The 27841-nt window shown below is 34.4% G+C and overlaps 2 protein-coding genes across 4 annotated transcripts; one reads left to right on the top strand and one right to left on the bottom strand.

Moving 5' to 3' along the window:
* The first annotated feature begins 2736 nt into the window (after positions 1–2736).
* On the top strand, positions 2737–22058 carry LOC110728614 (probable starch synthase 4, chloroplastic/amyloplastic). Of its 3 annotated transcripts, XM_021908257.1 has the most exons (16): positions 2740–3099; positions 5375–5705; positions 7564–7645; positions 7800–8865; positions 8959–9010; positions 11220–11342; positions 11425–11500; positions 11759–11943; positions 12022–12216; positions 12296–12367; positions 13114–13323; positions 14230–14355; positions 16693–16842; positions 17703–17764; positions 21137–21212; positions 21360–22058. In XM_021908257.1, exons 1-16 carry the CDS (start codon positions 2954–2956, stop codon positions 21534–21536), a joined length of 3129 nt encoding a protein of 1042 aa, XP_021763949.1. In that variant the 5' UTR covers positions 2740–2953; the 3' UTR covers positions 21537–22058. The 3 variants fall into 3 exon arrangements, 1 of the variants encoding a protein (XP_021763949.1); XR_002512741.1 differs by lacking the exons at positions 17703–17764; positions 21137–21212; positions 21360–22058 and adding exons at positions 15809–15872; positions 15994–16212 and having other exon boundaries at positions 2737–3099; positions 16693–16791; XR_002512740.1 differs by lacking the exons at positions 17703–17764; positions 21137–21212; positions 21360–22058 and adding an exon at positions 15809–16212 and having other exon boundaries at positions 2737–3099; positions 16693–16791.
* Positions 22059–23197: 1139 nt separating this feature from the next.
* On the bottom strand, positions 23198–24238 carry LOC110728613 (chlorophyll a-b binding protein of LHCII type 1-like). The gene has a single exon (XM_021908256.1). The coding sequence runs from the start codon at positions 24145–24147 to the stop codon at positions 23344–23346; it is 804 nt and encodes a 267-aa protein (XP_021763948.1). The 5' UTR covers positions 24148–24238; the 3' UTR covers positions 23198–23343.
* Positions 24239–27841: the final 3603 nt, after the last annotated feature.

Raw genomic sequence — 27841 nt, 5'->3', positions numbered from 1 at the left:
AGACATGTTGTTCAAACAATTATCACTTTATCATGTTAGGGTTTACTACTTTGATTCTACACAACTAGAATCAAATAACAATGGTGGACAAACCCTAATATGTGTATAAAATTCAATTAAATACACAACACCAAATACTTAAAGTATTATCACAAACTAAGAACTAAATTAGCAATATAATTCAGAAATTACAACAAAAATAACACTAATGTGAATAGTTCTTTACTTGCCTCTCTCCAAGCCGATATCCACCAAGAACATGAGAAAAACAATGACCACGTGAGTCTTCTATACCGGATACTTGACTAAGGCGTGTATACACTTTCCTAAAGTGATAATTTCCCCCACCACGGTGCTTGGGTTGAAACCGGAAACTCACTTTGAGATACAATAGTCAACACCACACTCTAAGCACAAAGATGTGTGATAAGATGAATAAATTCTCAATCAATAAACTTAATGATGGAGAAATTAAAGAAAAGTATGCAAGATTCTTCAATAAAATTGTAGAGAGAAGAGAGAGTTTTTCCAGAGAGGAATATTATGTTCTGTGTATCAAAAACCAAAACATCGAAAACGATATAAAGGAAATAACCGCAAAAACTGAAGACGAGCGAGGAGGCGCGGGCGCGCCACCACAGCAGCGCGGGCGCGCCACCCCTGCGCGCGGGCGCGCCACTTGCTCGCGCGGGCGCTCCTCCTCGTTCTTCCAAAATTCCAACTTTTCCAGAAACCTGACGCGATTTTGTCGCGGTTTAGGCGCGGGTCGCGCCAAACCATGGCGCGGGCGCGCCATCCGGAGACGTGGGCGCGCCTCCTAAACTTTACAGATTTTCCAGAAACTCAGCGCGATTTTGTCGCGTTTTTGGAGCGGTCCGCGCTTGTCTTTCACAAGCGCGCTAACAAGTGGAGCGATCTCTCCACTACAACACTCTAAATTATCCAACATATCCTTCCAATGAAAGAACTGGATAATGGAAAGATCATTCTCTATTCTCCTGAATACAACCCCACGAGCAATGGACCAAACCTTCTTGAGGGTATTTTGCATGGCCTCAAAATTGTATGGTTTGAGAGAGAGAACTTTACCTACCAGAGAAAGATTAAGATTACGAGGGTTCAAAGTTGCGTCATTCTTTTCCAACACGGCAACATCCTCCTCTTCTTCTGTGATGCTTAGTTTTGCCCACCGTTTCGACAACTCATCTGCCATAGTGACCAACGAGCCTACTCGAACCAACCACCCCTTCAGAGGAGGACGAACCACTCGACAATCGCAAGAAAAACCACTCGATAAAAGCCCTAGAGCTTCTTTGTGTGGGAAAATTTTGGGGTTTGGGGGGATATTTATAAAGTAGAGAGTAGAGATTGGGTTTGGGCTTAGTAATTAAATGGACTTTAGTCATGAAATATTTGACTCACAAGGGTTCAAATAAAAGAATTGGGCTTACTTAAATGAAATGGATAGGTCCACTAGGAGTATATAAGGGTTGTTTACATACTATCGTTTAAATGAGCCCAAACAATTAATAAACGTTTAGCCCAAAATAATTTATACTTTTATAAAACTCAATAATTTAAATACTTTAGCACTTTAAATATTTAAATTAAAATACTGAGCACTTAAAAATATATTTTATAATTAATTAAATAATTTACAAAATACATAAAATTATGGTGTATTACAATTTTTCCATTAGATTATTAATGTCAAATATTAGATTATTAATGTCATATAATAGAATATTAATTTCACAAATTAGAATATTATTGTCAGATATTAGATTATTATTGTCAAATATATTGGACTCACCGTAAGTCCAACTTACCTAATTTTTTTCCGATTTGAAAAAACATTTAAATAGCAGTATAACACATAGGAGAAAGTTGGCATATTGGATCATCTATTAGCTATTACTAAAACAAAACATGTTGATGTCATCAATCTCTTGGAGTGTCTTACGTGTCAAGCTCTCATTAAAAATTTTCCCTCCAAATTTACATATGACGTCATCATTTATTTATTTTATTTTTATTTTTATTTTTTAATTGATAGAAACTAGGACCAAGTAGGTTTGAAACTATAATACGAAACTTAACATTGGCATCACTATTGTTGTATACTCCGTATTACTTTTGGATGTTTAAAATACAACAATATTTAATAGATATAGATATTGATAGCTAATTATATACCTTTTTTTCGCTTCCACTCTAAATATATAAGCTCAATAGATAATGCAACATTAAATATATTTTGTCTAACCATTATTTTAGTATATTTTACATAACATAGTAAATATTATGTTGCGTCATTTAATAATAATCATTTAACAAAAGGACTATATACATGTTCATTTTAATAATTATAAAACAATTTTTTATATATATATATATAAAAGCAAGCCAAGTTATTTTAAAATGTTATCAACAACAAAGATAAAGAAATATGAAAAAATTACTTATTACCACCGTGCAATGCAGGGTACTAATCTAATTTTCCACTAAAATAGTTCACTCAAATAACTTATCTTTCAAAAAAAAAAAAAACCGCAGTAGATATTGATTCAATCAAGCCGAACATAACAATAAATGAATTAATTCAATTCCTCTAATAATTATGTCAAAAGAGCTCCACGTGGGCCAAAAAGAGAAAATTAAAGATGACAAAAATAGCAATCAAAGGTAAACATTGCGCTTGAAAGGTGACGAAGGCTTAAATGAAGTGCAAGTGAAAAAGATGCGAAAACTGTGGAGACCATAAAACACTTTGAATGGATAAACTCGTAATATAATAACTGAGTCAACTCGTTTAACTCAAAAAAAGAAATAAAAAGAAAACAGAGGTTTTGTGGAGAGGAAAACGTTGCATGTCATCTTCGTATCTTCTTCATTTTCTCTCTCCTCCTGTAATCTAACACAGTTCATGTGAATGTGAGTGAGCTCACCAACAATGGCGGCGAAACTCAATTCTTGTTTTTTGAGCCATGGTTTGATTGGATTGAATACTAAACACTCTAATTTGTGCTCTGCTGATTTCTCTCGTAATCATCATCGATTGCTTCCTGCTTCTTGCAAGATTCGACAGCGTAATCTCAGGTGCAATTTTTTTTAATTTTTTCGATTTTTTTTTATAATTTTTTTGTTTGTTGTTTTAGAAGTTTGAGTGATTTTTGTTGGAATTTATGAACTGGTTAATCGATTGATTGAGTTTTTGATTTAAGGTTTTGTTTATTCAATTGATTTTGTGGATAAATAATTCGGCTGAAATTGATTAGAATCGAGTTTGTGTGTGTGTTTAGTGGCATTAACATTGAACTTTCATGTCCTAGGAAAATGGGAAGAATCTAGTCGTTGGTTTTCTTACTTTTCTCTACTATTGATATGGTGGAGATCTTTCTAGGATTTACCTAATTAATTGTATTTCTGTTTATGCAATGTTTATCGATTGACATTTGCAAAGTAGTTTGCTTCTCAAATTTTGTAAGTTACTTTCGTTCTTTGGGGATGATTCCAGAACTCTTTTGTGTATCATCACCCGACAAAGTAAGTTTGGATAAGTTCAAATAAATTCTGATTAACTCACTTCAGTTCAAAATGGGTCAATTTTAGACAAGGTCACATACAAATGAGACAAGTTCAGACAAAATAAGATTTACCAAATAGATTCTTACCTAACAAAACTACTCCCAATTTTTTTTCTTTTATTATTATTTTTTTTTTTAAGGATTAACACTTTGTTTAAATAGGTACTTATTTCCTCCCTTTCCCTCCCCTCCTTTTCCCTCCATGTTCGCTTACCAAATTCTGTGTAGATATCACTTGGATTCATATGTGATCTAGTTTGCGGGCTGTTGTTTAAGCTAAGGGTGAAGTAATTGTTGCTTTACAAGAAGAAAAGAATGCTTAAAGGCATTTTTAATAAATTCTTTAAAAAGGGTGTTGTGACTCTTGTGAGTACTTAAAATTAACTATTCAAATAAGATAATGTCACATTTGCAACTTTAAATTCAAAATAATATCAAATGTAAGGGAGTGTTCAACTGTTCATCGACTTCATTCCCAAATGGTGTAAAACTCCTTCATGCAATCAGCAATGGTGTAAAACTCCATCATGCAATGGTGTTATGCAAGTGTGGTTTCCATATCAGCTGTGAATCTGTTATGGAATGTGTCTGTTAGCTACCTGAACCTGATTCTTGCACGTGAAGGATTATTAGCACTGGTTAATATGACTCGTATGTTTTTGATCTGAGTTGATGAAAGACTGATACCATATCTACTGACCGATATGAAATTCATGGTATGTCAAATGCACAATAGTTAGTTAGCATCCATACGTATATTCTCTTTTTAAGTGCATCTTTTCAATTCTTTAGCGTATCCAGCAAAAAAGCAATCTATTGTTTGCCTTATCCATCCCATATTCAATACGTTTTTATTTTGTTTTTTGCTTTTTTTTTTTCCTAAGGAGTTTCACTCAAAATCTTCAAGAGTTGGCTCAAAAAGAAGTTTTTCATGGGGAGCGGCTCTGGGAATTACAGAACAAAATGTTGGGTTCTAGAGAAATAAGATATGCTAGTTTAAGGAGGATCCTAAACAATACAAGTGATACTTTTCTTTGATTTAACATTGATATTACACTATACATCTGTCTTTTCTCATTTGGAATCATTTAACTTACTCATTAATGGCAGGAATTATATTTAATATTTAATCACTAGTGTTCATCTAATTTACATTTCAATGTTGGCTAAGCTAGGATTGGGACCTCAGTTTTCCATTCGTCAGCCTTAATCTCTTAAGATTCTCTACTAGATAATAAAAAATTATATGCAAGTATATAATTTGACCTATAAAAGTAATATATATCTGTTAAATTCAATGCATTTGGAGCTCTGTTGTTTAGATCAATTAGGGTATAAGTTAGTAAATTTTCATTGGATCAGTTCATGCATGCCAGAATCTAGATAATATAGTTTCAATGAATGGTTCTCATATTTTTCAGCTATGATCATCAGTTCTTTTATGAAATGTGTACTTAAGATTTTCAAAGGATACAATTACTAGTTTATGTGTGGATCTAATGTTTCTTTTTAAACAAAGGTTATTAATATTACAAATTTTTAAATATGACCACCTTACCATCATAAGACCACATTGTAGGTGGGTTGGGCCAAGGGGAGATAGAAATTGGGATGGGGTTACATGCTCAGTGATTCACAAAAGTGGTCTTATGATGGTAAGATAGTCTTACATAAATGTTTCTCTATTAAAATTCAGCAACTAATTCTTCTATTTCTTGAGTCTAATCTTCCCTTGTTGCATGGATATTCCGCTTAAATTACCATTTTTTTTTTTGTGTGTATGTCAGTTCTCAACCTAAAAAACGACAAGTAAAGAAAACCTCTCCTAAGAAACTCCGTATAGATGCAAATCTGGAACCAGATGGCGAAGCAGATGTTGAATTTGGGAATGCTTTAATCAACGGTGTCTCAAGTTCTAAACAAGAGAGCATACATCAGAATGACTTAAACAATGAAGTCAACAAGGAGGTCAATGGGAATAATTTGGATAACTTTCCGATGTTAGATAACAAAACTCTGATGTTGCCATCACCACGTCACAACAGTGCTATTATAACTCAACTAGACAGCACCAAGATGTCTCACACCGATGATATCGGTGTCAATCATAATTCTTTGGTAAGCTTAATAGCTTGTTAAGAAATTATCATTTAAATATCTTTGCTGAACCTTTTTGCTTCATATGTTGATAATTGAGAGAGGTTTAATAAGCTCTTCATGTTGAACTCCAGTGGGGTGTAAACGTAATTTTATGAATATATGTTAGTAAACTCAGTGTCATTGAGTTTAGTAAGGGTTTGTTTGGACCTGACAACTGATAAGGAGAGGTAGTCTTGTTATTAGGGATTCATCATTTAAATTCCAGCAACCCCCCCCCCCCCCCCTCCTTTTTTTCCCTCTCTTTCCAACCTCTACCTCAATTGTCCATGTCATTCAATTTGGATGCCAGTCTGCCAGACTAGCTACCTCGATAAATAATTTTGATAGATGTGAGCCCTGTGCAATCATAAAACGTCACTTATGCTCCTTTATAGGATACTCTTACAAATTAGGTAGGCATGCCTGTAACAATCTTTCAAACAACATATCTGATGCATCTTGCCTTGTATAAGATGATCAGGTTTAGCATTTTTTTTTAATACATTATGATTCTAGTATCATGCTCCATGCTCAGGGTTACATTCCTAGCTTGCCATTTTGTATGTCCAATCTTAATAAAGCTATGAATTACGGATGTTACTGGAAAGTTGGCCTCTCCTAGGGATATAGACACTTGTCAAGGAGATGGAGATTGATATTAAATTAGTAGGTATCTGTTGTAATCTATCTCTCTTACTACATTGTTCTTAGTGTTAGACTTTTCTCCATCTTCAATATAGTTTGTCTCAATCAGAAGAGAAAAATGTTGGTAGACAAAGCTGCACATGCAGTTACTTTGTTGCCAGTCCAACATGTCGGAAGAAATGTCAAGTCTCCCTGATGGCTTAGCTAGAGTAAGTAGTGTTTAGAAAAGCTCAAGCATGGGAAGAGTAGTGAAATATAGAGAGTGGAATGCTTTACAGAGTGCTTGTATTACTTGTAAAATGCTTATAATGACTATAAAATGTACAATTGTCAGGTGACAGCCGTGACACTCATATGTAAAATACCTATAGACTTTTACACAAGTTCAAATAACAAGATATTTGCAAAAGTTATACTAAGAAGGTTATCTCCTTGGTGTCTATAACTCTGTATAACTTTATGATGCTACGTGTAGCCTCTATGTTTTGCTTATGCTATGGGCCCATTTGGAATTGTAGATGATTGGAATTGGAATAATTCTCGGATTTCTTGCTACCAGTTTACTTGTTAGAGGAAAGGTTGTGTAGCAATCATATCGGGTAGTTGATTTTGTTTTATCCATATCTCAGTATTGTGGAATGTTTGCACTTGATATTTTTAGCCTATTCTGCCAAGTGCAAATGTGTTATTTCCCGCTGTTAAAGGGCCATGTGGGCTGTGCTCTCTTGTTCACAAACAGCTGGCCCCATGCTTTAAAAATTGTGTGCACAATCTTTGGTTTAGTCAAGAGAAATTTGCACTCTCAAGAAATTTTAATAAATAATGAGTGCAGTATTGATGAACATATGGCCAGAAGTGGTTTTAGTGGAGAGGTAGACATAGAGAGGATTTTGACAGAAAAGGGTCACAAATGGGTTTGGAAAGAAACCAAATATGTAGCATTGTGACCCTTTTTGTTTACTTAATTTTGTTGTATATCAATAGGACTAGTTATGATTGCAAATTTATTTGTGGACACATACCTTTGCTATTCTTTGGTACAAAAGTCACTTGTGATGCTCAGTTTTTAGTACTTTTGCTGTATATTTTTATCCCTTGATTAGAAGTGTTCTGAAAGTTACAATTATACTTAATTGTTCTTTCCTGCTTCATCTATGAATTATGAAATGTGACTATTCTTTTCCAATTTCAGTCCTTGAACTTAATTGGTGGTGAGCAGCTTTCATCTCTACAATTTGAGGATTTGATCAAAATGATAAGGAGTGCTGAGAAAAGTAGTCTCTCTCTCTCTATCTCTCTTATTATTTATTTAATTTTATATTTTAAATTGGAAGTAGGCAAGCTCTCTTTGTGTATCTTGTAACAACACTCATATCACGCTACATATGAATATACTCTCACTCATGCTGGTTTTTGGTCATATATTAGATGTCCTCCTCCTCAATCAAGCTAGGATTCGAGCACTTGAAGATTTGGAGAAGATTCTACAAGAGAAGGAAGCGCTGCAAAGACAAATTAATGCCTTGGAGTTGAAAGTAGCAGAAACTGATGCTAAAATCAAAGTTGCTGCCGAGGAGAAGATACAGGTTGAGCTTCTTCAAGATCAGTTGGAGAAGTTGAGGAAGGAATCTTCGAAGAGTGATGCCGAAGAAGTACAAGAAACTTCTGGCAATGAAGATCCTCATTTATTAAATAGTGATTTATATAGTCTAAGCAAGGATCTTGATTCTCTTAAGGCAGAGAATGTTTCTTTGAAAGATAATATAATTTCCCTCAGAGCTGAACTTAGTAATGTCAGCATAACAGATGAACGAGTGCCTTCACAGGAGAAGGAGCGTTCATATTTGCTTTCAACTGTGAAAGATTTGGAGTGTAAACTTGCAACATCTCAGGAGGATGTAACTAAACTTTCTACCCTGCAATATGAATATAATAATTTGAGTGAGAAAGTACAGAAATTGCAAGCATTGCTTGATAATGCAACCAAGCAAGCTGAACATGCCATACTAGTACTGCAGCAAAATCAGGAGCTTCGTAAGAAGGTGGAGAAGTTGGAAGAATCTCTTTCTGAGGCAAATGATTTTAGGATGTCAACTGAGAAGATGCAGCAATACAATGAATTAATGCAGCAAAAAGTAAAGCTGTTGGAGGAGCGCCTTGAAAGGTCAGATGAAGAGATAAACTCTTATATTCACATGTATCAAGAATCAATGAAGGAATTTCAAGATACGCTTAATCATTTGAAGCAAGAGAATGAGGAGAGAGCTACTGAGGGACCTGTCAATGATATGCCCTGGGAGTTTTGGAGTCAAATGCTTCTAATGATCGATGGATGGTTGCTTGAGAAAAAACTGTCTTCAAATGATGCAGATATGTTGAGGGAAATGGTGTGGAAGAGAGATCGTAGTGTTTGTGATGTATACTTGGAATGTAAGGAAATGACTGAACGTGAAATGTTGGCCAAATTTTTGAGTCTGACATCTGCTTCTACACGGTATGTTTCTCAGTGTGTTGGCCAATTTCTTTAAATCAATAATATCTCCTTTTCCATATATTACTTATGCTCAGGAGAACCTTATATCTTCAGGTCTGCATTACATGTCATTCACATTGCAGCGGAGATGGCACCAGTTGCAAAGGTACATCCAAATGCCATAATTGGTAAAGCAAAGTGCTCTTATAATGTATATAACCGTGTGTATGTGCCCATGGCCCCATGCATGTGCGACTCTAAGTGATGTATGTAGAACCATCTGGCGCAAGTTCATCAGAAAACAACTCGAGTACCCTATCATTTTTATAATTTGAAGAGTATAGTCCCTCTTTCTTTTCTTTTCTTTTTTTTTTTTTTTTTTTTTTTTTTTTTTCTTTTTTCTTTTTTTAAAATTTCTACATTCAATTTTAACATGATAATCTAAGAAAGGAAAGTGAATTGGCAAGTGTGGGGTCAAATATACGAGAAAAAGTAGAAGGAAGAATTGCCATGAGAGGAGCAAATAAAGGAATATTCAGCAAATAAAGAAGACTTAGGGAGTATTATACTTTGAAAATCATGGTCATTTCTATATTCTAATTATAGGTACCTGAGAATAACAAGTGGTCCAGAAATTTATTATGTTGCCACTCACTCCATAGAATAAACATTTCACTTGACAGCACATAAAAAAGTTGCATAGTCGTCTTCCGTCCAACTCTACATTAACAGTCGGCATTTAGACAGTACCTTGTGACACAATTAGTATGATTTAGTGCGTAAATGTATAATCTTTCTGGGCCACTTGATTAGTGTTACTACGATCATGCATTAAAATCTCTTTTACTAAGCCACTTTTGAAATGACCATTCCCCAGGGATTAATGGGAGAGTGTGTTGTCAACAAAAGATTTTAAAGAAAGAAGATTACCAAATTAAATAAGTTTTGTAAGTAGTTTTTATTCTAGAAAAAGTGAAAATTTGATTTTATAAAATATAAATATCGAATTAATGCACATTTTGGAGTTATTTTTGAGACTCACCATTGGACTATTGAGTTTCTGAAAAAAAAGAATGATTTTGAGCTTCATCATTGGAGCTTAATAAGTGGATATGAAATGTTTTTGAGATCCAACTTGGGTCTCATGCTCTCACCACTTAACATGGTCTAAGGCATTCAGTTTTCATAATATATCCATCATTTTATTCAAAAGCTCACTTATTTTGTATTTTATGTAATTTGTTATTTCCAATTGTGTTCAATAAAAAAGTATTGTCGGGTACTACAATTTGGAGATAATAAGGTTTTGAATTGTTTGGTGATTTTTATTTTTCAACTAAGCTAATTTGAACTTTGTTCTATTATTTTCCCAACTTATGATTTACTACGTTCACCCGAATTGAAGACAAGTTGTTTGTAAACTTGGATTTCATCCAGATTGATTTCACATATAAAAAGGCATATGGTTTCTTCTGTAGATTTTGCTTTGCTGACACTAACTGTTGCACATGTGTTTCATAAATTTAACGATTCCTCCGGTGCTATGGTGTAATAGTCCTCATGTTGCTTTAAAATATCTCAATATTGATCTTACAAACATATTATGTTACAGGGGAAAAATAAACTATTAAACTATTATATTCTTAGTGGACTTAAATATGAAAAACAAAAGTATCTAAAAGGCATTATTTTTTTTTAAAATGATCCATCACTTGGTAAGAAACTTCATCAAACTAATCTAAATTATACATTCATTTTTAGGTTTAATTGAATAAGGAAAATTATTAGGAAAATTACTACGTATGATTAGAAGAGTATTTGGGTCAATAAGAAGAGAGGGTTATGGTGAGGAATTGAGAAACTATGATGATCGATGAATCTCTTTAGTCCATAACACATTCTTATTTCCCAATCTCACTCTTTGGAAACAGAGTTATTGAAAATTTGAAATTACAGACTCTTGCACTTTATTTCTTATCATTACCAAGATCCTAGGCAAATGAAGATCGAATGATCCTAAATTGATCTTGAGAGTCAAGTCATGGTTGAGGACATGGAAAGCTCCCAAGTTTTTGCAGGTGGAGGAGTGTTCTAGGAGGGTAAAAAGGAGACTGAAATAACTCAATCGTTTAGTACCTCGCATTTGATTTCAAGGGACTAGTGAGTAGATGGCTATTTTCTTGTGATTTCGGTATCTGAAAGGGGACATCGTAAGGTTTTGTATTTAAACGGGGGTTTTGGGGTAAATTTGAGGAATGATGTAAATTTGAGTTCCGGTTTTGGTGCTCAAATCTCCTTGTTTAATATTTTATCTGCATACTGTTTTTAAAAATAACTTCTTGAAATTGCAATGTTTTCTTTCCTATTCTTTGAAGGTTGGAGGTCTTGGAGATGTGGTGACTGGTCTTGGTAAAGCACTTCAGAAGAAAGGACATCTCGTGGAAATTATTCTTCCTAAATATGATTGTATGCAGTATGATCTCATTCATAACTTGCGGGTACACTAAACATTGTTGCATTATGGTCGAATATCACCATCCTTAAGTGTGTATCCTCATATATTATTGTTTATTCATTCAGGCTTTGGACGTGGAAGTAGAGTCATATTTTGATGGACAATTATACAAAAACAAGATTTGGATTGGCACAGTTGAAGGTGAAGTATCTTATACACACTTGTAGCCTGTATACATTTCTTGTACTGATAGTTTCTATATCAAATCCGCTTATCATCTGTCTATATCAAATGAATACGGTATGAAAATTAAATTTGAAAGCTTATCTTGTAACCTTTTCTATTCTTTCCTCCAATCATGCAACATATCTACTTTGTGATAAAATCAGGGCAACTGCTACTGTTTTTGTGATATGGATTCACCTGCAATCTCTCCTGATTTCTTGAAGTTATTTGCAGGTCTTCCTGTCTACTTCGTTGAGCCATATCATCCAGATAAATTCTTCTGGAGGGGACAATTTTATGGGGAGAACGATGACTTCAAGCGGTTCTCATTTTTCAGTCGTGCCGCACTTGAATTACTTCTTCAAGCTGGGAAGAAGCCAGATATAATACATTGCCATGATTGGCAGACAGCTTTTGTTGTACGTGCACGACAACTTCAGGCTCCACACTCTTGTGTACATGTTGTAAATACTAATTGAGTTACTGATGCTGTATAGGCACCATTGTACTGGGATCTCTATGCATCAAAGGGACTAAATTCAGCTAGGATTTGTTTCACATGCCACAACTTTGAGTATCAAGGCACTGCTCCAGCTCCAGAACTGGCTTCCTGTGGTCTTGATGTTTATCAGCTCAACAGGCCAGATAGGATGCAGGACAATTCTGCTCATGATAGGATTAATGCTGTCAAGGTAGAAGAATTTATCATCTATTATCAGTCAGGATTTGTCTGCTTATGTATTTTTATTTTGACATATTATAATATTTCAGGGTGCAGTGGTGTTCTCCAACATTGTAACAACAGTGTCACCCACCTATGCGCAGGAGGTTCGGAGCCCTGAGGTATGAATGAGATCATCTAGGAAGATAAGACCAAATCACATCATTTTTTCAGCTACTCATTGGGAATATCTTATTGTTTATGTGTTCCTTTAATCTACAACTAAGCAAGAGTGAAAGGAACCCTCTGTTAGATTCATGATTCATTAATTTTTTAAATCAAAGATCAACTATTAATTACATGCAATAAGTGCACAGCTGTAGTTTACATCTGGTTTGACAAGTGAAGATCTTTCAATTTCCTTTGAATTGTGATCTTTTACAAGTTATATGACTTAACCTAATATAAAAAAGGTAATATCAATGTTAGATGCAAGTACTTAATCATTTCTTTAATAGATTGGACCTGTGATGATCTGAGCTACCAATGACTTATGAAACCAAGTAGTGATACTTGTGAACTGGGACTTCTGTATTCTCCTCTTTTGGAAAGTGATGGTATCTTGCTTTGTTCAAAATTCATTATTCTACGAGTCATACTAAAATTTCTTTTCAACCAATTGAACTGGAATTGGTCAGCTTTAATTTACACTGAACACATGAAAGATAGAACTTCAAGATCTAGTATGTCTGTCCCATGTAAAAAGAATATAAAATGGTAAGATTACTATGAATTCAATTTCCAGTCCAGTGTGTATTTATAAATTTTTTTGTCCCGGAGTGCATTATTCATATTGGATTGTTATTCCTAGATTGTGTTTTAGACTTCAGATTATGAAGCTTTGTTCATGGCATTTCTAATTTTACAGGGCGGGAGAGGCCTTCACTCAACACTTAATTCTCACTCTAAAAAGTTCATAGGAATCCTTAATGGCATTGATACTGATACATGGAATCCTTCTACTGATTCACGGATTGAAGTGCAATACAATTCAAGTGATCTTCAGGGAAAAGCAGCGAATAAGCAAGCTCTAAGAAGACGTCTTGGACTTCTTCTTTCAGATTCTACACGACCTTTGGTTGGTACTTTTACTGAAGTACTCTGTGGCTATTAGATGCTAACCTTTTTTATTTTTTTATTTTTTATTGAATAATGTGCATCCACTAAGCTTCAAGAATTTGGCATTTGTTCTTTTTTATTTTATTTCCGCCATATATATAGTTCTCATGTGATTTATTTTTCAATATTGCGTTGTATGATGGTATTTTTACACTCTTATTATTGGGTGAAGCTGCCATGTTGAACTTTAAAGTGTTTTATTGTGTTTGCTTTAATTTTGCAGTTTAAACTATAAATGTAACTCCGTATGACATTTGATTTGTTCATTGAATGAAGTACTGACCTTTCTGACTTCTACCTTAATAATTATTATCATGCAGCACTTGATTGCACCACAGTTCTTTCATGAATTTATTGATTAATATAAATGTCAACTGGGGAGTATTGAAGGGATCAATTTGTAATTTGTGATTTGGTTACTCTCTTAGGCTACCTTGTCCTATTACTGTAAGCTTTTTTCTTGGTTGATTTATATATTAAAATTTCTTCTTATGTAAGTATTTCTTTCATGAATCTCTGAAACTTTTAACCATAGAAAATTAAAAATTAATGTATTTTCTTATTAGCCTTCTCATACAAATCTATTTATGAACAATGTGAATAGCATCAAAATTCAACAGGGAACAACTACAAAATCCGAGGAAGTGGCTAATAGGTACAATAAAATCAAAAATAGGTGTTTTCATTATGCTGACACAAATTATTGCCTGTAAAAATAGGGTGAACTAAGTGGTTTAAGATTAGATACTTGAACAATTATGCTGACATAATTACTTTCCACCTTGATCGTTGTCATTTTGTTGGATTTCATCCAGCCTGTCAACAGTTCTTGATTGCAGCAATTTCTTCATTTTTGGTTGAGCAGATTGGTTGCATTACGAGGTTGGTTCCGCAAAAGGGGGTACACCTAATAAGACATGCTATATATCGGACAATAGAGCTTGGAGGGCAATTTGTTCTTCTTGGCTCCAGTCCTGTTCATCATATTCAGGTTGGTTTCAGCAACAATGATTAGTTGATAGTTACATGTTCTTTACTCTTTTATCTATGTGAAATGCTATTCTTGCTGATGCAAATGATTTTAAGGTTATCAAAGCAGCATGGTCTATATGTAGCAAAATTGTAATCTGTGGCCAACTGGCCAGTGAATCACTAGTTGGCAAAGAAGCCTTATGGTTTGAGTCTTCTTTTTAAGTCTGAATCTTAATACCTGATTACTCCCAAGGGGTAGTTTTTAATGTACATTAATATCACTCTTATGCGGTTATGCCTTTAGCAGGCTGCTGTCATACTTTTTCAATGCCTCGAAAAGACACTTGCATAGGGTGTGATTATGCTGGACATATCTTCGCAGCCTTACTCTTGTTATTACGGACAGTGTGTTACCCTTAAACCTTTGATCTTAAAATGTAATAATTGTTTGCTGCATCTGAATATATAAGTGACCTAGATGGTTGACTAGTGATTGGAAGTTTGGGAATTGGGACTTTATAACCAAAGAACATTCAATATTTCGGCCCCATCAGGGTTGTGGAGTAGGGTTTTGATAGTATACAGAGTTCATGAAAGCTATGGTCAAAACTGGAAGTAAGCAATAGTTAAAAGGGAAAAAAAAATAGAATTCCAAGCTATGAAAAGGATAAGTAGGAACAAAAACTTGTGTACATCAGGTGTAAAGTAATATTAGTATTTATCGAATAGTTTTAGGGTAACTTTCAACCAATTTTGAGGTAACTTTAACCTGCTATGGGGCAATTTTACTCATGAGATACATTTTAATGTAAATAGACCTTGGGATAAGATTTATAAGGATATTACCTTCATACATTGGGTTTTGATATTTACTCCTTTAAAGAGAGCAACCTTTTTCAATAAATAATAGGTAATTTATTTTAAAGTGTTTTAAGTAGGAAAGACTGTATAAGACACTGCAATTGCTTGAAATCATGATGTCAGGACAATATTGCATGCAAGTATAGATATACTTGCCCAGCTGCAGTTGTTAATTATTTCATGCAATTAATGCTCAATTACATTGCCTTTATAGTTGTACCCTTAGATCATGCTTGGATTGGGGGTGATTCATTAAAAGGGTAATTAAATCAACTTAAAAAAAATTAATGTAAGTAGAGATATTTGTAAGGGGGATGAAGTAGTGGTTGTGTGATGAGATGGGAGGGTGGGACTATTATCCTTATTTGGTAACACAATGGGGGTGAGGGTGTTGAGTAACTATCACACTCCTAATGAGAATGATGATTCACTCCCCCCCCCCCACTTCCTTCTTCCTTATACCGCCACAACTTTATCTCGTGTACCATCACCTCATCCCCTTCATCACCACCTCTACTTGCCTTTGCTTACCCTAGTTTGACTTTTAAGTTTTATCACCTCTTAATGTATTGACTTACCCCTAATTAAATCATGCCCTATATGTGCCCCAGTCAGAAAAACTTTCAGATTGGTCTTTTCATGGATAGCCTACAGAAATTTCTGGAGCCACATTAGGTATTTCTAAACTAATTAACAACTTTTTTTTTTTTTTTTTTTTGTTTTTTCAATAGCTCCATATCCTTGAAACTAACACTTTCTTGATGAAAATTTCTTTTAAATATTGTACATATTACAGGGCATTTGGAAGAGTCATAGCTGGCTAATTTATGAGAATAAATAAGAAGTTTCTTTATATGGTGGTTGTTGTGTAAGTTGATTAAGTGATATTGCATTTTGATAAAGAACAAAGAGAGGATCAGACCAATATTTCAGTTGACACTTTAAGCAGATCCAAGGGAGGAGCTGATTACTAATTCATTTGAAGTATTTTCTGAGGATCTCATGTAGAGAGCTAGTAAGTAGTAACATAGTTTGTAGGCCCCTGTACTTCCACTTTGATGTTTACTTTAATATCTTTTCTGTGGGGATCTGCATTGATCAAGAATGGAGGCTCCCAGTTGCTTGATGGAATAATTTCTTTATACTCAGTGAGCTGCAGCATCACTTTGTTTATCTAACTAATACTTTTGGCAGTGCAGTGGGATTTAATGATAAATAATTTGCCTTGAATGACAACTTCAATACTATTTAGAGGATCTAGAATAGTAACATTGCTCAACTGCTTGGAGACCTTCACGTTTCCACCTTGAAGTGTATTTTCTTGTTGTCGCATTGAATATCAGGACTGCGAAGCACCCAGTTATTGAGAGATTTAATATTGCGAATATTTTTGGGCTGTAGCATCACAATGTCTTTCTGATATCACCCAGATATTTGGTTTTCTGTGCATGTCAAATTTGCGCTAATATAAAAAATTTAATTGCCTTCTATGCAGAGAGAATTTGAGGGCATTGCGAGCCAGTTTCAGAATGATGATAATGTGCGGCTGATACTGAAATATGACGAGTTACTTTCTCGTTCAATATATGCTGCATCTGATATATTCATCATCCCATCTATCTTTGAGCCATGTGGGCTGACACAGGTAAGCTTTAATTTTGGTGTTGCATCCTATTCAGTAACTGCTATCCAGAGTTGCTATGTGTATTTGTCTCTTATCTCCCTGTTTAATTCTAAAATATGCGGTTCACTAGGGAGAGTGCGTTGGGAAAAATGAGTACGTCATGTAGGTGGTATGAATTGTATGATATTGACCAAAATTAAGGTGCCTAGTTTTGGACTTAATTTTGATGTACTAAATCACTCGACATAGTTGATATATGTGCTTACTGTTTTAGTGATATGAGAGCATTTGGGTCATGGATAGGAAAGATTTATAAAAAATTATCTAGATTGTTTGTTTCCTAAGCTCTCAAAAGTTCAAATTTTAGTGCTACGTCTTTTTTACAATGTGACAAGAATTAAGTGCTAATAGTGTTTTTCTTTTCTTTTCTTTTCTTTTCTTTTCTTGAATACATTTATGCTTTCAATACTTTTATCTCTTTACAACAAAATGCTTGCAATGTTTTCAATAAAGTTCCAAATTTGGGGGTTTATTCTGAAAATAATCTTAAGTACACAATTGAGGGTTTTTGATTTAATTACTTCCGCCGATTCATAATGTTAGTTCCATTTAAAATTCTTTACGAAACTTAAGGAAAGGGGAGATTCTTGGAATAAAGTTCATTGGGGCCATTTTTTTTTTTTTTTTTTTTGGAATAAAATACATTGGGGCCATTAAAGTAAAATGGACCATTTTTTTTTTTATTTTTTTTTATTGGGACCATCAAATTTTTGCATAGGGATAATTCAAATTTGGACACCTGCTTGCCTGTTCATTTATGTAATTTGGATTTATCATCAATGGTAGGATTTCAAAACTGATTGTAATTACTTATATTATAGATGATTGCAATGAGATATGGTGCGATACCTATTGCAAGAAAGACTGGTGGCTTAAATGACAGGTACATATTCTTGTTTACATTGGAATTGATGAGTTGGTCACTTGGTCGTATGATAAAAAAAGATCTGGATTTTTGGATAATTGTCTTTGAATCTTGATAATGGCTTTACCTCGTTAGCCCATCAGCCAACAAGAATTATTTTATAAAAGATCGTAAGAGGCTAAGATCTAACATGCTCTTGATATTATGTAAGATTATCAAAAGAATATGATTAGAGTATTTTTTTTTATCTTTATTATATTAGGGGAGAGGTGATCAGTCCGCCTAAAAATACCTAATTGTCTGTTATTATTATTTAAACACTACTATAATATCAAATTAATTGTTTTCCCATAATAACTAAAGTGTCACTTGCATTTTTAACAAATTCTAAGGACACAAAATAATTTGACACATTTTAAAAAAGAAAAAAAATTGAGCAGCACTAAAATCTACGCATGATAAATTATCTATTTTATGTTTTATATGACTTGAAAGATAATAAGCAAATCTTATGTAAAGATAATTAAAAAGTTAATATTTAGCAAAATTCGTGACAAATTTTAATTTTAATGGCCTACATGAATTGTTACTAATTTATTTATTTATTTTTAAAATAATTAAATAATGATAACAAAAATCACTCTTATGTATAACCATGTTACACATTTACTTTAGAGTAATGAACATTATCGTTGGTTGTAATTAAATGAGTACTAACTACATAGTATATACGTACATAACAACTTACTGATCTTACAGTTACCACACATTTGGTTGATGTTATATTTATTTTTTTTTTGCTTATTTTTAATCTAATGCTTTAAAGTTTCTAATGTATCCCTTTTCTTATATAATATCTTAATAGTTGTCTTTTTGATACTTGATCAAATTCTTTATTTATTATTAATGTACTTAATTGGCAATCAACAAGGTGAGGAAGATGTTTATATGTCATTTTCTATTATGTTTTTATTACATTATAGAATCTACTCTTTCAATTATAAATTTTGATTTTTTTAAAATTTAATTTCTCCCTCAATTTTTTTTTTTTTTCCTTCCTACTTATTGCTCAAATGAAATGAAATAGTAAGTGAAAAGTGGGTCTCCCTTTCTTTTAGGTAGGAGAGAGAAAGTTGTTTAAAAGTATTGGTATTATTATATACTTTTATTTAGACTATGTGGTGGAATAAGAAGTGATAAAAGTGGAAACTTTTTTACCATAAAAGGAATAAAACAAAGTAGAAAGATAAAAAAGAACATATCAAAACAGATAGGAAGATATAAAAAAGAAGAGGGAGAATGTTATTTTTAAATCCCTAATGTGTAATAAATATTCTATTATTCTCATCCATAAAATAATAGTATTTGCCCATTGGCTAGGGTACTTTCAATAGGAAAAAAAAAATTAAAAATTGGGTAGTTAGTAAAATGATGGAAATTGTGGTATTGATTTGTTATTGTTAGCCTACATGCATTCTAAAAGTCATGGCTAGTTAAATAATAAGGGTTTTTAATGAGAATCCTAATGACTACTTCTAGTCCAAAGATTAACTGACATTGTCAAATGTGGCACTGACAAAAAGTTTGACCTTAAATATATACGTATTATTATTATTGTTATTGTTATTGTTATTGTTATTGTTATTGTTATTGTTTGGGATGTGTAATTTCATCCTTGTTGCAATATTATTAGACGGAGGAATTATATGTTGGTGAATAACTCTAATCAAAGTTAAAATTGTCTCTGAGTGCTCCACTTTGACATTAATAATATTCATCCATTTCAAAATGACCATCATATAACATAATTAAGTTGGGTTTGTCATAATCGTCTCAACTTTTTTTTATAATTTTTGCAATCACACAATATAGATATAAAGGGTCAAAGTTACTTGTTGGTAAACTTGCAAGTTAAAATGGAACAACTTAAGACAAGTCAAGGAATATGGTACATTCGGATGGTGCACCCGGAAGAATATTACACATATGTATGAAGAACACGGATAAAAAAAAAAAAGAACATTATAGACATTTGCAAAAAACGCGAGCATAATATGTTCTTTGAGTTTGATCATTATATTCTTTGGGTATGAACGATGTGTTTTTTACACTATAAAGGAAAATTTGAAAAATACCATGTATTGTTCACCTTTTGTACAGTACCACCTCAAGTTTTTTTTTATTATATATTACCACCTAGTTTTCTCAAAAACCTAAAAAACTCCTACCACTTTTGCCCAACTCCCCTATATGACGTCACGGTGGGTCCCACTAACAATTGTTCCTCTCTTTTCCCTCGATTCTCACCTTTCTTCTTCCTTCTTCTTCCTCTTTGTCTAATTTTAATATCAATTTGCAAATCAATTAGGCGTTATTTAGGGTTTTTATTCGCTAATTTGTTTTTCAAGCCAAACGACAATGCAAAATCGAGGGTATAATTGGTTAATTAGGATGATTAGGGAAGAAGAAAGGTGAAATTCGAAGGAAAAATGGTTAGTAGGACCCACCGTGACGTCATATAGGAGAGTTGGGCAAAAGCGGTGGGAGTTTTTTAGGTTTTTGAGAAAACTAGGTGGTATTATACAATAAAAAAACAAAAAAACAAAAAAAAAAACTTAAGGTGGTATTGTACAAAATGTGAACAATACATGGTGGTATTTTTCAAAATTTCCCATTATAAACTATGTTCTTTAATATATGTAGATAAAAAATGTTCTTTGTGTTTCAATAATTCAAAGTATGTTCTTTTAGTTGAATAATATTATCTTCTATGCTTATGTTCTTTTGTTCCTCTATATACATTTAGGTATTATAGTTGTTTTAGGGGAATTCTACACTATAACCCTTTTCTAAGTTGTGCCCCCTCCTTTAAAAGTTACACAATGTAACCTTCAACTTACAATTATGTAGCAATAGTGACCTTGCCGTTATTTTGCCGTTAACGGTCACCATTAGTGGGGTCCACTTTTCACCTATTAATTTTTTTTCTCGATTTGCGTGCTTAAAAAAATATTCCATTAAAGGTTTTAGGGGTCATTTTCACCTATTAAAGTAATGACGTGTTCTTTTATATGTATATATCAATGTTTCTTTATAATTTATAACAATGTTCTTTCTGCTAGGTTTTTTTTTTTGTTTTTTTTGACCGGGTGCACCTTGAGCATGGTGCACCCGGGTGCACAGATCAAGAATTATCAAGGAAGTACATAAATAGTGAAAAAAATTAAGCTGTGCGATTATTTTGGAACAAAGTATATTACGAAACTAACAAAAGATGTATACAAATATATTTCTTAAACATAGCAATATATTTTGTTTATATACTCTATCATTAGGTTCTTACTCAGTTAGGCTACCCTTTCAAAGTCGTGCTATTTTGTTAATCTGCAGTGTTTTCGATGTTGATGATGAAACAATACCACCTGAGTTCCGGAATGGATTTACGTTCTTGTCACCTGATGAACAGGTAAGCAAAACTGCAACATTAGTTTTATCTTCTCATGGACGCTGGCCTCTTCTAATGTTTTGGATGACAGTGAATCAATAGTATTTATATGGAACCGAATTGTTTGTTAGGTCTGAAGACATGAGATGCTCTTTTGATTTTTTGCAGGGTTTTAACGGGGCTTTGGACCGTGCCATACAATACTACAAAAATGATAGAGAGAGTTGGGAACACCTTGTCCAGAAGGTTATGAATATGGATTTTAGCTGGGAATCTTCAGCTGAGCAGTATGAGGAGCTTTATGTGAAGTCAGTGACTAGAGCAAGGGCTGCAAAACGTGCTTAATATCTGGAACCACAGTTGTAGAACAGGAGCAAGGGCGCAATGTACCCTGCAAGTCCGCAATGGTAACGTCACTTGTGACTATACAAGGTTCAGATATGCTTACTTCTTGTGTGAGGCCTCATCATTTTCGGTTATATTTGAGAGCAGTCTATTACTTGACAATTGAACAAAATCTGGATAACTACTTAGCTGAAGAGAGCTCCACATCATTATTTCTAGAAGCTTGTCTTCTTGTTGCACAGTACTTTTTGCCTAACAGAGGAGGAATGTTTGGTACTGTTTCTGTACAGAATTTTATCACCTACATGCGTAGATTGAAAGTTCTTCCTTTTCTTGAGGGGGAAGGAGTCGAGTTTACCACAGTGTATATAATAAACAGATGTAAGAAGAAAGAACAAAAGTTTAATACTCGATATATTTAATGTTGAGATTTGCTGTTCACCCATGATTGTTGTTTAGATTGATTGGTCACCTGTGAAAATTAAACCAATCTAACTAAATTATATTGTTGTTTAGTTGATACAGAGGTAACGCCAGCTATAAATCTCTTTTCTTTACATATCACAAGATTTTATGGTTCGATTTCCACAGGAACTAACGATTCCACCCAAGGTTGTATAACAGGTGACGAGCAGGTAAAAAGATCCTTTTATTGTGATTGTATGACGTTAGCTGAGTAACCAAAACAAAGGATTAGAGAAACAATTAAGGAAGCAGTAGATGTTGCTGCTACGAGCCTCCTGCACTTGTGCTTAATCAACCTTGAGAACTACTCCATATACACCACTGGAAACATTTTACGAGCAGTTTATTCTCCTCGACGGTCCATTTAAGAAAGTCTTTTCATCCTCATCCTATAAAAGTCTAACCAGATAATACGATGCAGAGGAAATGCTTCTCAAGTAATACTCATCAGCAAAGCCCTATTCCTTATAAGCAAGCCTGCCTGTGTAGCCGAGTTAGTTAGGCCAAAAGCTCAGCCTCCAACCCCACAATTGTGGAGTTATCAACATCTTTCTGAACGCAGGAAACCTACATGTAACTTCAATTTCATCCTTTTTATCAATACCAAACACCCCAGGTACATGCTGTACATTAGGTTTTTTTAGCTGATTATTTTGGCTGAGCTACACAAGCTTTTCCAGGGCCAGACTTCTCGTCTCATGGTTACATTTCTATCTGTAACGTTCGAGAGTGGCATTAGTAATGACATTTCTTAGCAATTCAGCAGATATAATCCTGGGAACTACTCAGCCGAGTAGAGCTCCATTGATGTCATTGTTCTGTTTTTTTTTTTTAAATAGCAGGTCTTCTTCTTATTGATGTCTGCTATTAGCTGATAAATGGCTTATATGTCTAATAGAGGAAGAATGCCTGCATTAGGTCGATACATATTTATATATCAACTATAATTGTTTATTTATACATAAATAATTCGGCTGCTAGTTTATTAGTAAGGAATCTAAGGATGATTTAAAAATAAAGAACAATTAATGACGTATATGCAATTAGAAATTCTTCTTATTATGATTTATTTTGTTATGGTACATATGTAATTTATTTATTTATTCATATTTGGTTTTCTAGATTATAATCATAAAAATTCTGATTGACTACAAATAATAAACAGACTATGCAGTTGATTTCAAGCGATGTCACAATATTTCAACAATGTGTCACATTAGAAGCACACAAAATTCGCATTTTGAACATTCATTCAACAATCAAAACACATGTACATTGAAGCATACAAAGCTCAAATTGTTACACCTTTGATTCATTTGCACTAAATTCATACTAAATTACTTCACTTGCCGGGAACGAAGTTGGTGGCGTAGGACCAAGCATTGTTGTTAACCGGGTCGGAAAGGTGGTCAGCAAGGTTCTCCAATGGGCCCTTTCCGGTAACAATAGCTTGAACAAAGAATCCGAACATAGAGAACATAGCCAACCTACCATTCTTAATCTCCTTAACCTTCAACTCGGCGAAGGCCTCTGGGTCATCAGCCAAGCCCAATGGGTCAAAGCTACCCCCGGGGTAAAGTGGGTCGACTACTTCACCAAGTGGACCACCGGCAACACGGTAACCCTCAACGGCACCCATCAAGATAACTTGGCAGGCCCAAATAGCCAAAATACTTTGGGCATGGATCAAACTTGGGTTACCCAAGTAGTCAAGCCCGCCCTCACTAAAGATTTGTGACCCAGCCTTGAACCAAACGGCCTCGCCGAACTTAACTCCGTTACGGGCCAAGAGCTCGGGGAAAACACAGCCCAAAGCACCCAACATGGCCCATCTGCAGTGGATCACCTCAAGCTCACGGTTCTTAGCAAAGGTCTCTGGGTCAGCGGAAAGGCCCGCTGTGTCCCAACCATAGTCTCCAGGAAATTCACCAGTGAGGTATGATGGGGCCTCACCAGAGAATGGGCCCAAATACTTAACACGGTCTGGGCCGTACCATGGGCTTCCTGATGAAACATTTTTGGGCTTTCCTGCAGTTTTCCTCATGGTGATCCTTCCCCCACCTAGGATGTTTTCAGAGGCGGAGCTAAGTTTAACTGCCTGCCCGGCCAAAGAAGGGGAAGAAAGTGCCATTGTTGAGGAGGCCATTGTTAAGAGGGCGAGCTAAGAACTATAACAATTATGTAACAAGAATATTTTTTTTATGTTTGTTGAAGTGATGAAAATAAATGTAATAATATGGATTGTTTTATATAGGGAAAAATGTTGTATCTTCTTATCTAAGGGGATATCATTATCTGATTTCTTATTAGCTTGAGAGGATTTTTGGTAGTGTCTTAGGTGGCAAGGTATTAGCCATGCAGTTTAAGATTTTTGACCGTTTAGTTGCTGGCCAGTGAGGGGAGGACATGTGGAGATATTGGGATTGCATTAATCTAGTTCATGTTGGATTTTCATGAGTTAGAACAAAATAGTCACAATCTTGCCAACGCTACTATCATAACCCCATGACTCCATGAGAAGTGTTTTGGGTACTTACAAGATTTGACAGATAATTAATGTCCAAATGAAAATAAATAAACGATTATATACTAGGAAATTGATAAAATGCAACCTTAAGGGTACATAAGAAGCTTGAGATTGAGAATAGCTTAATATTAATTACTCATACATTCACTAATTTATACCAGTTTATAAGATGTACCTAATATGCATTACCCTATACATTATGTGTTGCTTAATGTGCATATATAGGGTACCACTTAGAGGTGTCAAAACCACACCTACCCAACCCGACTTGACCCGATTCAAAACTGACCCGAAAAATATTCGATTCAGATTTCGACTCGCATGAACATAATTTTTTGCATGACCGTACCCAAGTTTAAGAATACACGCGATCCAACTTCACCGAATTCAACCCGAATACCCGAATTGACACCACTACAGTAGCAAAAGTACCAACACTTATTAGTGTTACCTATACTAATGCATATATAATCTTGTTTATACTAGTGATAATCTTGTTTATACGCATATTAGTATGGTATAAACTAGTGTTGTACCAAGTTGGCAAGCTAATAATTTTTTTTTTCAAACAGGCAAGCTAATAATTTTAGTAGTTAAATACTTGTAGATAATGTGTCCATAAACAAGCTATTAAATACTTCGTTTATTTCGTAATAATCGTAACACTTTGACTTTTACACTATTGATATGCTTACTTAAACTGTACTTTTAATCAATATACAAAAAATATATATCACCATGTAAAATACTTTTGGATTAGTCTTTGTGTATACTTACATTAGATCAAGCTTTTATACATCTTGATAGAAAAAAATAACAAAAATGATCTCAACTATTGACCTCTTCTCATTTTAATCTCAACTACAATTTTACTTAAAATAATCAACCCCTACTTGCATAACCCTTCACAAAATAGTCCTTAAAAAAAATGATGCGTCAACTTGGCATTGGTTTCTTATTAATCCAGTAGAGTAATTTGTAAAAATATAACAAATTAAAAATCAAGGTACACCATCTTTTTCTTCCATGATTTTACCAACTACATTACCACTCTTTAACCCAAACACCCACTATACACCACGACCACCGTCCTACTCACACTACCTTCCCAGCCACTACCATCTAAGCGACTATCTTAGCTGTTAATTTGTGAATTGAAATCTAGTAAGGCTAACTTTAAATGCAAATATCTCTCAAACTATAAGTGATTTTGAGGTGATTCAAATTGGAGATGATAGCTTATTTCAAGAGCTTTCTAACAATAGGTCATATGCCCAATTGCAATAAGAAACGAAAAGGTTATGGTCATTTTACGAAGAATTGAGCTAACGATGTTGGAAGTTTGCTAACGGAGTACTCGAACAGGCACGTCTGTGCCAAAAATAGGCACGAATGTCCATGTCTAGTCTGAAATTTCAGTTTTTAGTTCGGTTTTAAGCGTAATTGTTTTATGCAATATTTCCTAAAACTATATTTCTTCTATATGACGGCTATTTGAGTATACTTAGGGAACAATTAAGGGTTTTATTAAGGTTTTCTTGTGTTTTTGATCAATTAAATCACACCTTAGAGAGCTATTAAGATTTAGGACTCCTTGTTTTATTCTCTTGTTCTTTCTTCATTATAGTGAATAATCTCTCGAATCTTCCACCTATGGATGTAGGTTTAATTTGACCGAACCACGTAAGTCCTTGTGTTCTTTATTGGAAAAATTGATAAAAATAATTCTAACTATGGATTGGATTATTTTTAAATTATCCGAACTTTAGAGGTCATTAGCTTTTAATGGACCCAACCTATTGCAGCGGGTTAAAGGACACGTGTCCGCAAAAAAACAACTTTTTAATATAAAACATAAAAAACCCCAGCCCCCACAGTACGTCCATACATACGTAACCCACCTCCACCAATGGTTGTTTTTGCAGACAGCCCTTGCCGCCTTCCCCCCACCCGTCGGCAGTGCAGTCTCCACCCATGGCCATTTCCATCGGCATCCCCCTCCGTTGCCATCCCTCCACCAGCCGGCAATGCAATCCCCACCACCCCCATTGAAAAAACTCGCTTTCTCTCTCCTCTGTACCAACAATGGCGGCTACTACTACTACGCCGTCATCGGTTCGATTCTCAGTCGATAACCAACCGACGTCTCCAAACAGACACCGCCGTGAATATGAATCGGAGTCCGTTTCCGGCGATAATAAGGAAGAAGAACATGTTTGTGGATTCCGGTGTAGCTTCCACAAGAATATGTAATCGTGCTGGATTTAGGGAGGGGAACCGATGTCAGCGGGTAGGTTGTGGGGAGGGGGATTCCGACAGGTGGGGGTGGGGGCTGCGCTGCTGGTGAGTGGAGGGGATGGCAGCGGGGCTGAGAAAATGGTGGTAGTGGGTGGTGATATCGTGGTCATGGTGGGGGGTAAAGGTGGGCATCGTTCCGTGTCGTGCCGCCGCGGGCCACGGTCAACGGCATGCCGTGCCGATCGTGCCGCCGTGCCCAAAACCTCGTGTCGTGCCGTGCCGACCATTTTCATAGGCCAGCCCATGGCCTGGCACGGCCCTCGTGCCTGGCGGGCTTGTGCCGTGCCTGCCACATGCCGGCCTGCGTGCCGGCCTGGCGGGCTGGCTACGGGCTGGGCAGTTTCCAGATTTTTTTTAATTTTTTTTTTAAATAAGTTATAAAATTATAACTTATATTATAATGTATATAATTTATAAAAATATAAAATTATAATTATAAGTTATAAGTTATAAAAATTTATAACTTAAATTATAATTATAACTTATAAGTTATAAAATTATAATTATAAGTTTTATAAGTTATAAGTTATAAAATTATAAGGTATAAAATAAATTAAGTTGAATATTTGTGTTTTATAATTTTGTATATTCAATATTTATATTTATGTATTTACTTTATACTATTACTTTAAAATTTAATGTTTATGATTTATTAACTATAATTTTGTATTACTAATTGGTATAATTTTAATTTTTTTTAATATGAATTTTCAAATTATAACAAAACGGGAAAAAAAAGGCAAATTGGACTTTGGATGTTAATAATGCGTACTTCATATTATTATTACTTGAGTTGAGAAAATTGTACAATGATAACAATGATAAAAATCGTACAATGATGGTATTAAACAAAAATTGGTAAATGATAATATTGATAATGATTAAAATCGTACAATATACAAAAATTGTCTATTCTTCTTCTTCTTCTTGCTCGTCTTCGTCGTCGGTTTCGGTTTCGGCTTCATCGGCTAGTTGGATAGATTGGGAACTAGCCGAACCCGAACGGTCGGAAGCG

The sequence above is a fragment of the Chenopodium quinoa genome, unplaced genomic scaffold (genome assembly GCF_001683475.1).
Source record: "Chenopodium quinoa cultivar QQ74 unplaced genomic scaffold, ASM168347v1, whole genome shotgun sequence".
In the NCBI taxonomy this organism is placed as follows: Eukaryota; Viridiplantae; Streptophyta; class Magnoliopsida; order Caryophyllales; family Amaranthaceae; genus Chenopodium; species Chenopodium quinoa.
Note: the sequence above shows the minus strand (reverse complement) of the source record. Positions and strands in the feature narration are given on the sequence as shown.

Bases quoted from the DNA above. Each gene is read 5' to 3' on its own strand.
- LOC110728613 (XM_021908256.1), bottom strand. From the start codon at position 24,147: ATGGCCTCCTCAACAATGGCACTTTCTTCCCCTTCTTTGGCCGGGCAG.
- LOC110728614 (XM_021908257.1), top strand. From the start codon at position 2,954: ATGGCGGCGAAACTCAATTCTTGTTTTTTGAGCCATGGTTTGATTGGA. The intron at 7,646-7,799 runs GTAGTCTCTCTC...GTCATATATTAG, and splicing joins GATAAGGAGTGCTGAGAAAA to ATGTCCTCCTCCTCAATCAA. The intron at 16,843-17,702 runs GTAAGCTTTAAT...CTTATATTATAG, and splicing joins AGCCATGTGGGCTGACACAG to ATGATTGCAATGAGATATGG.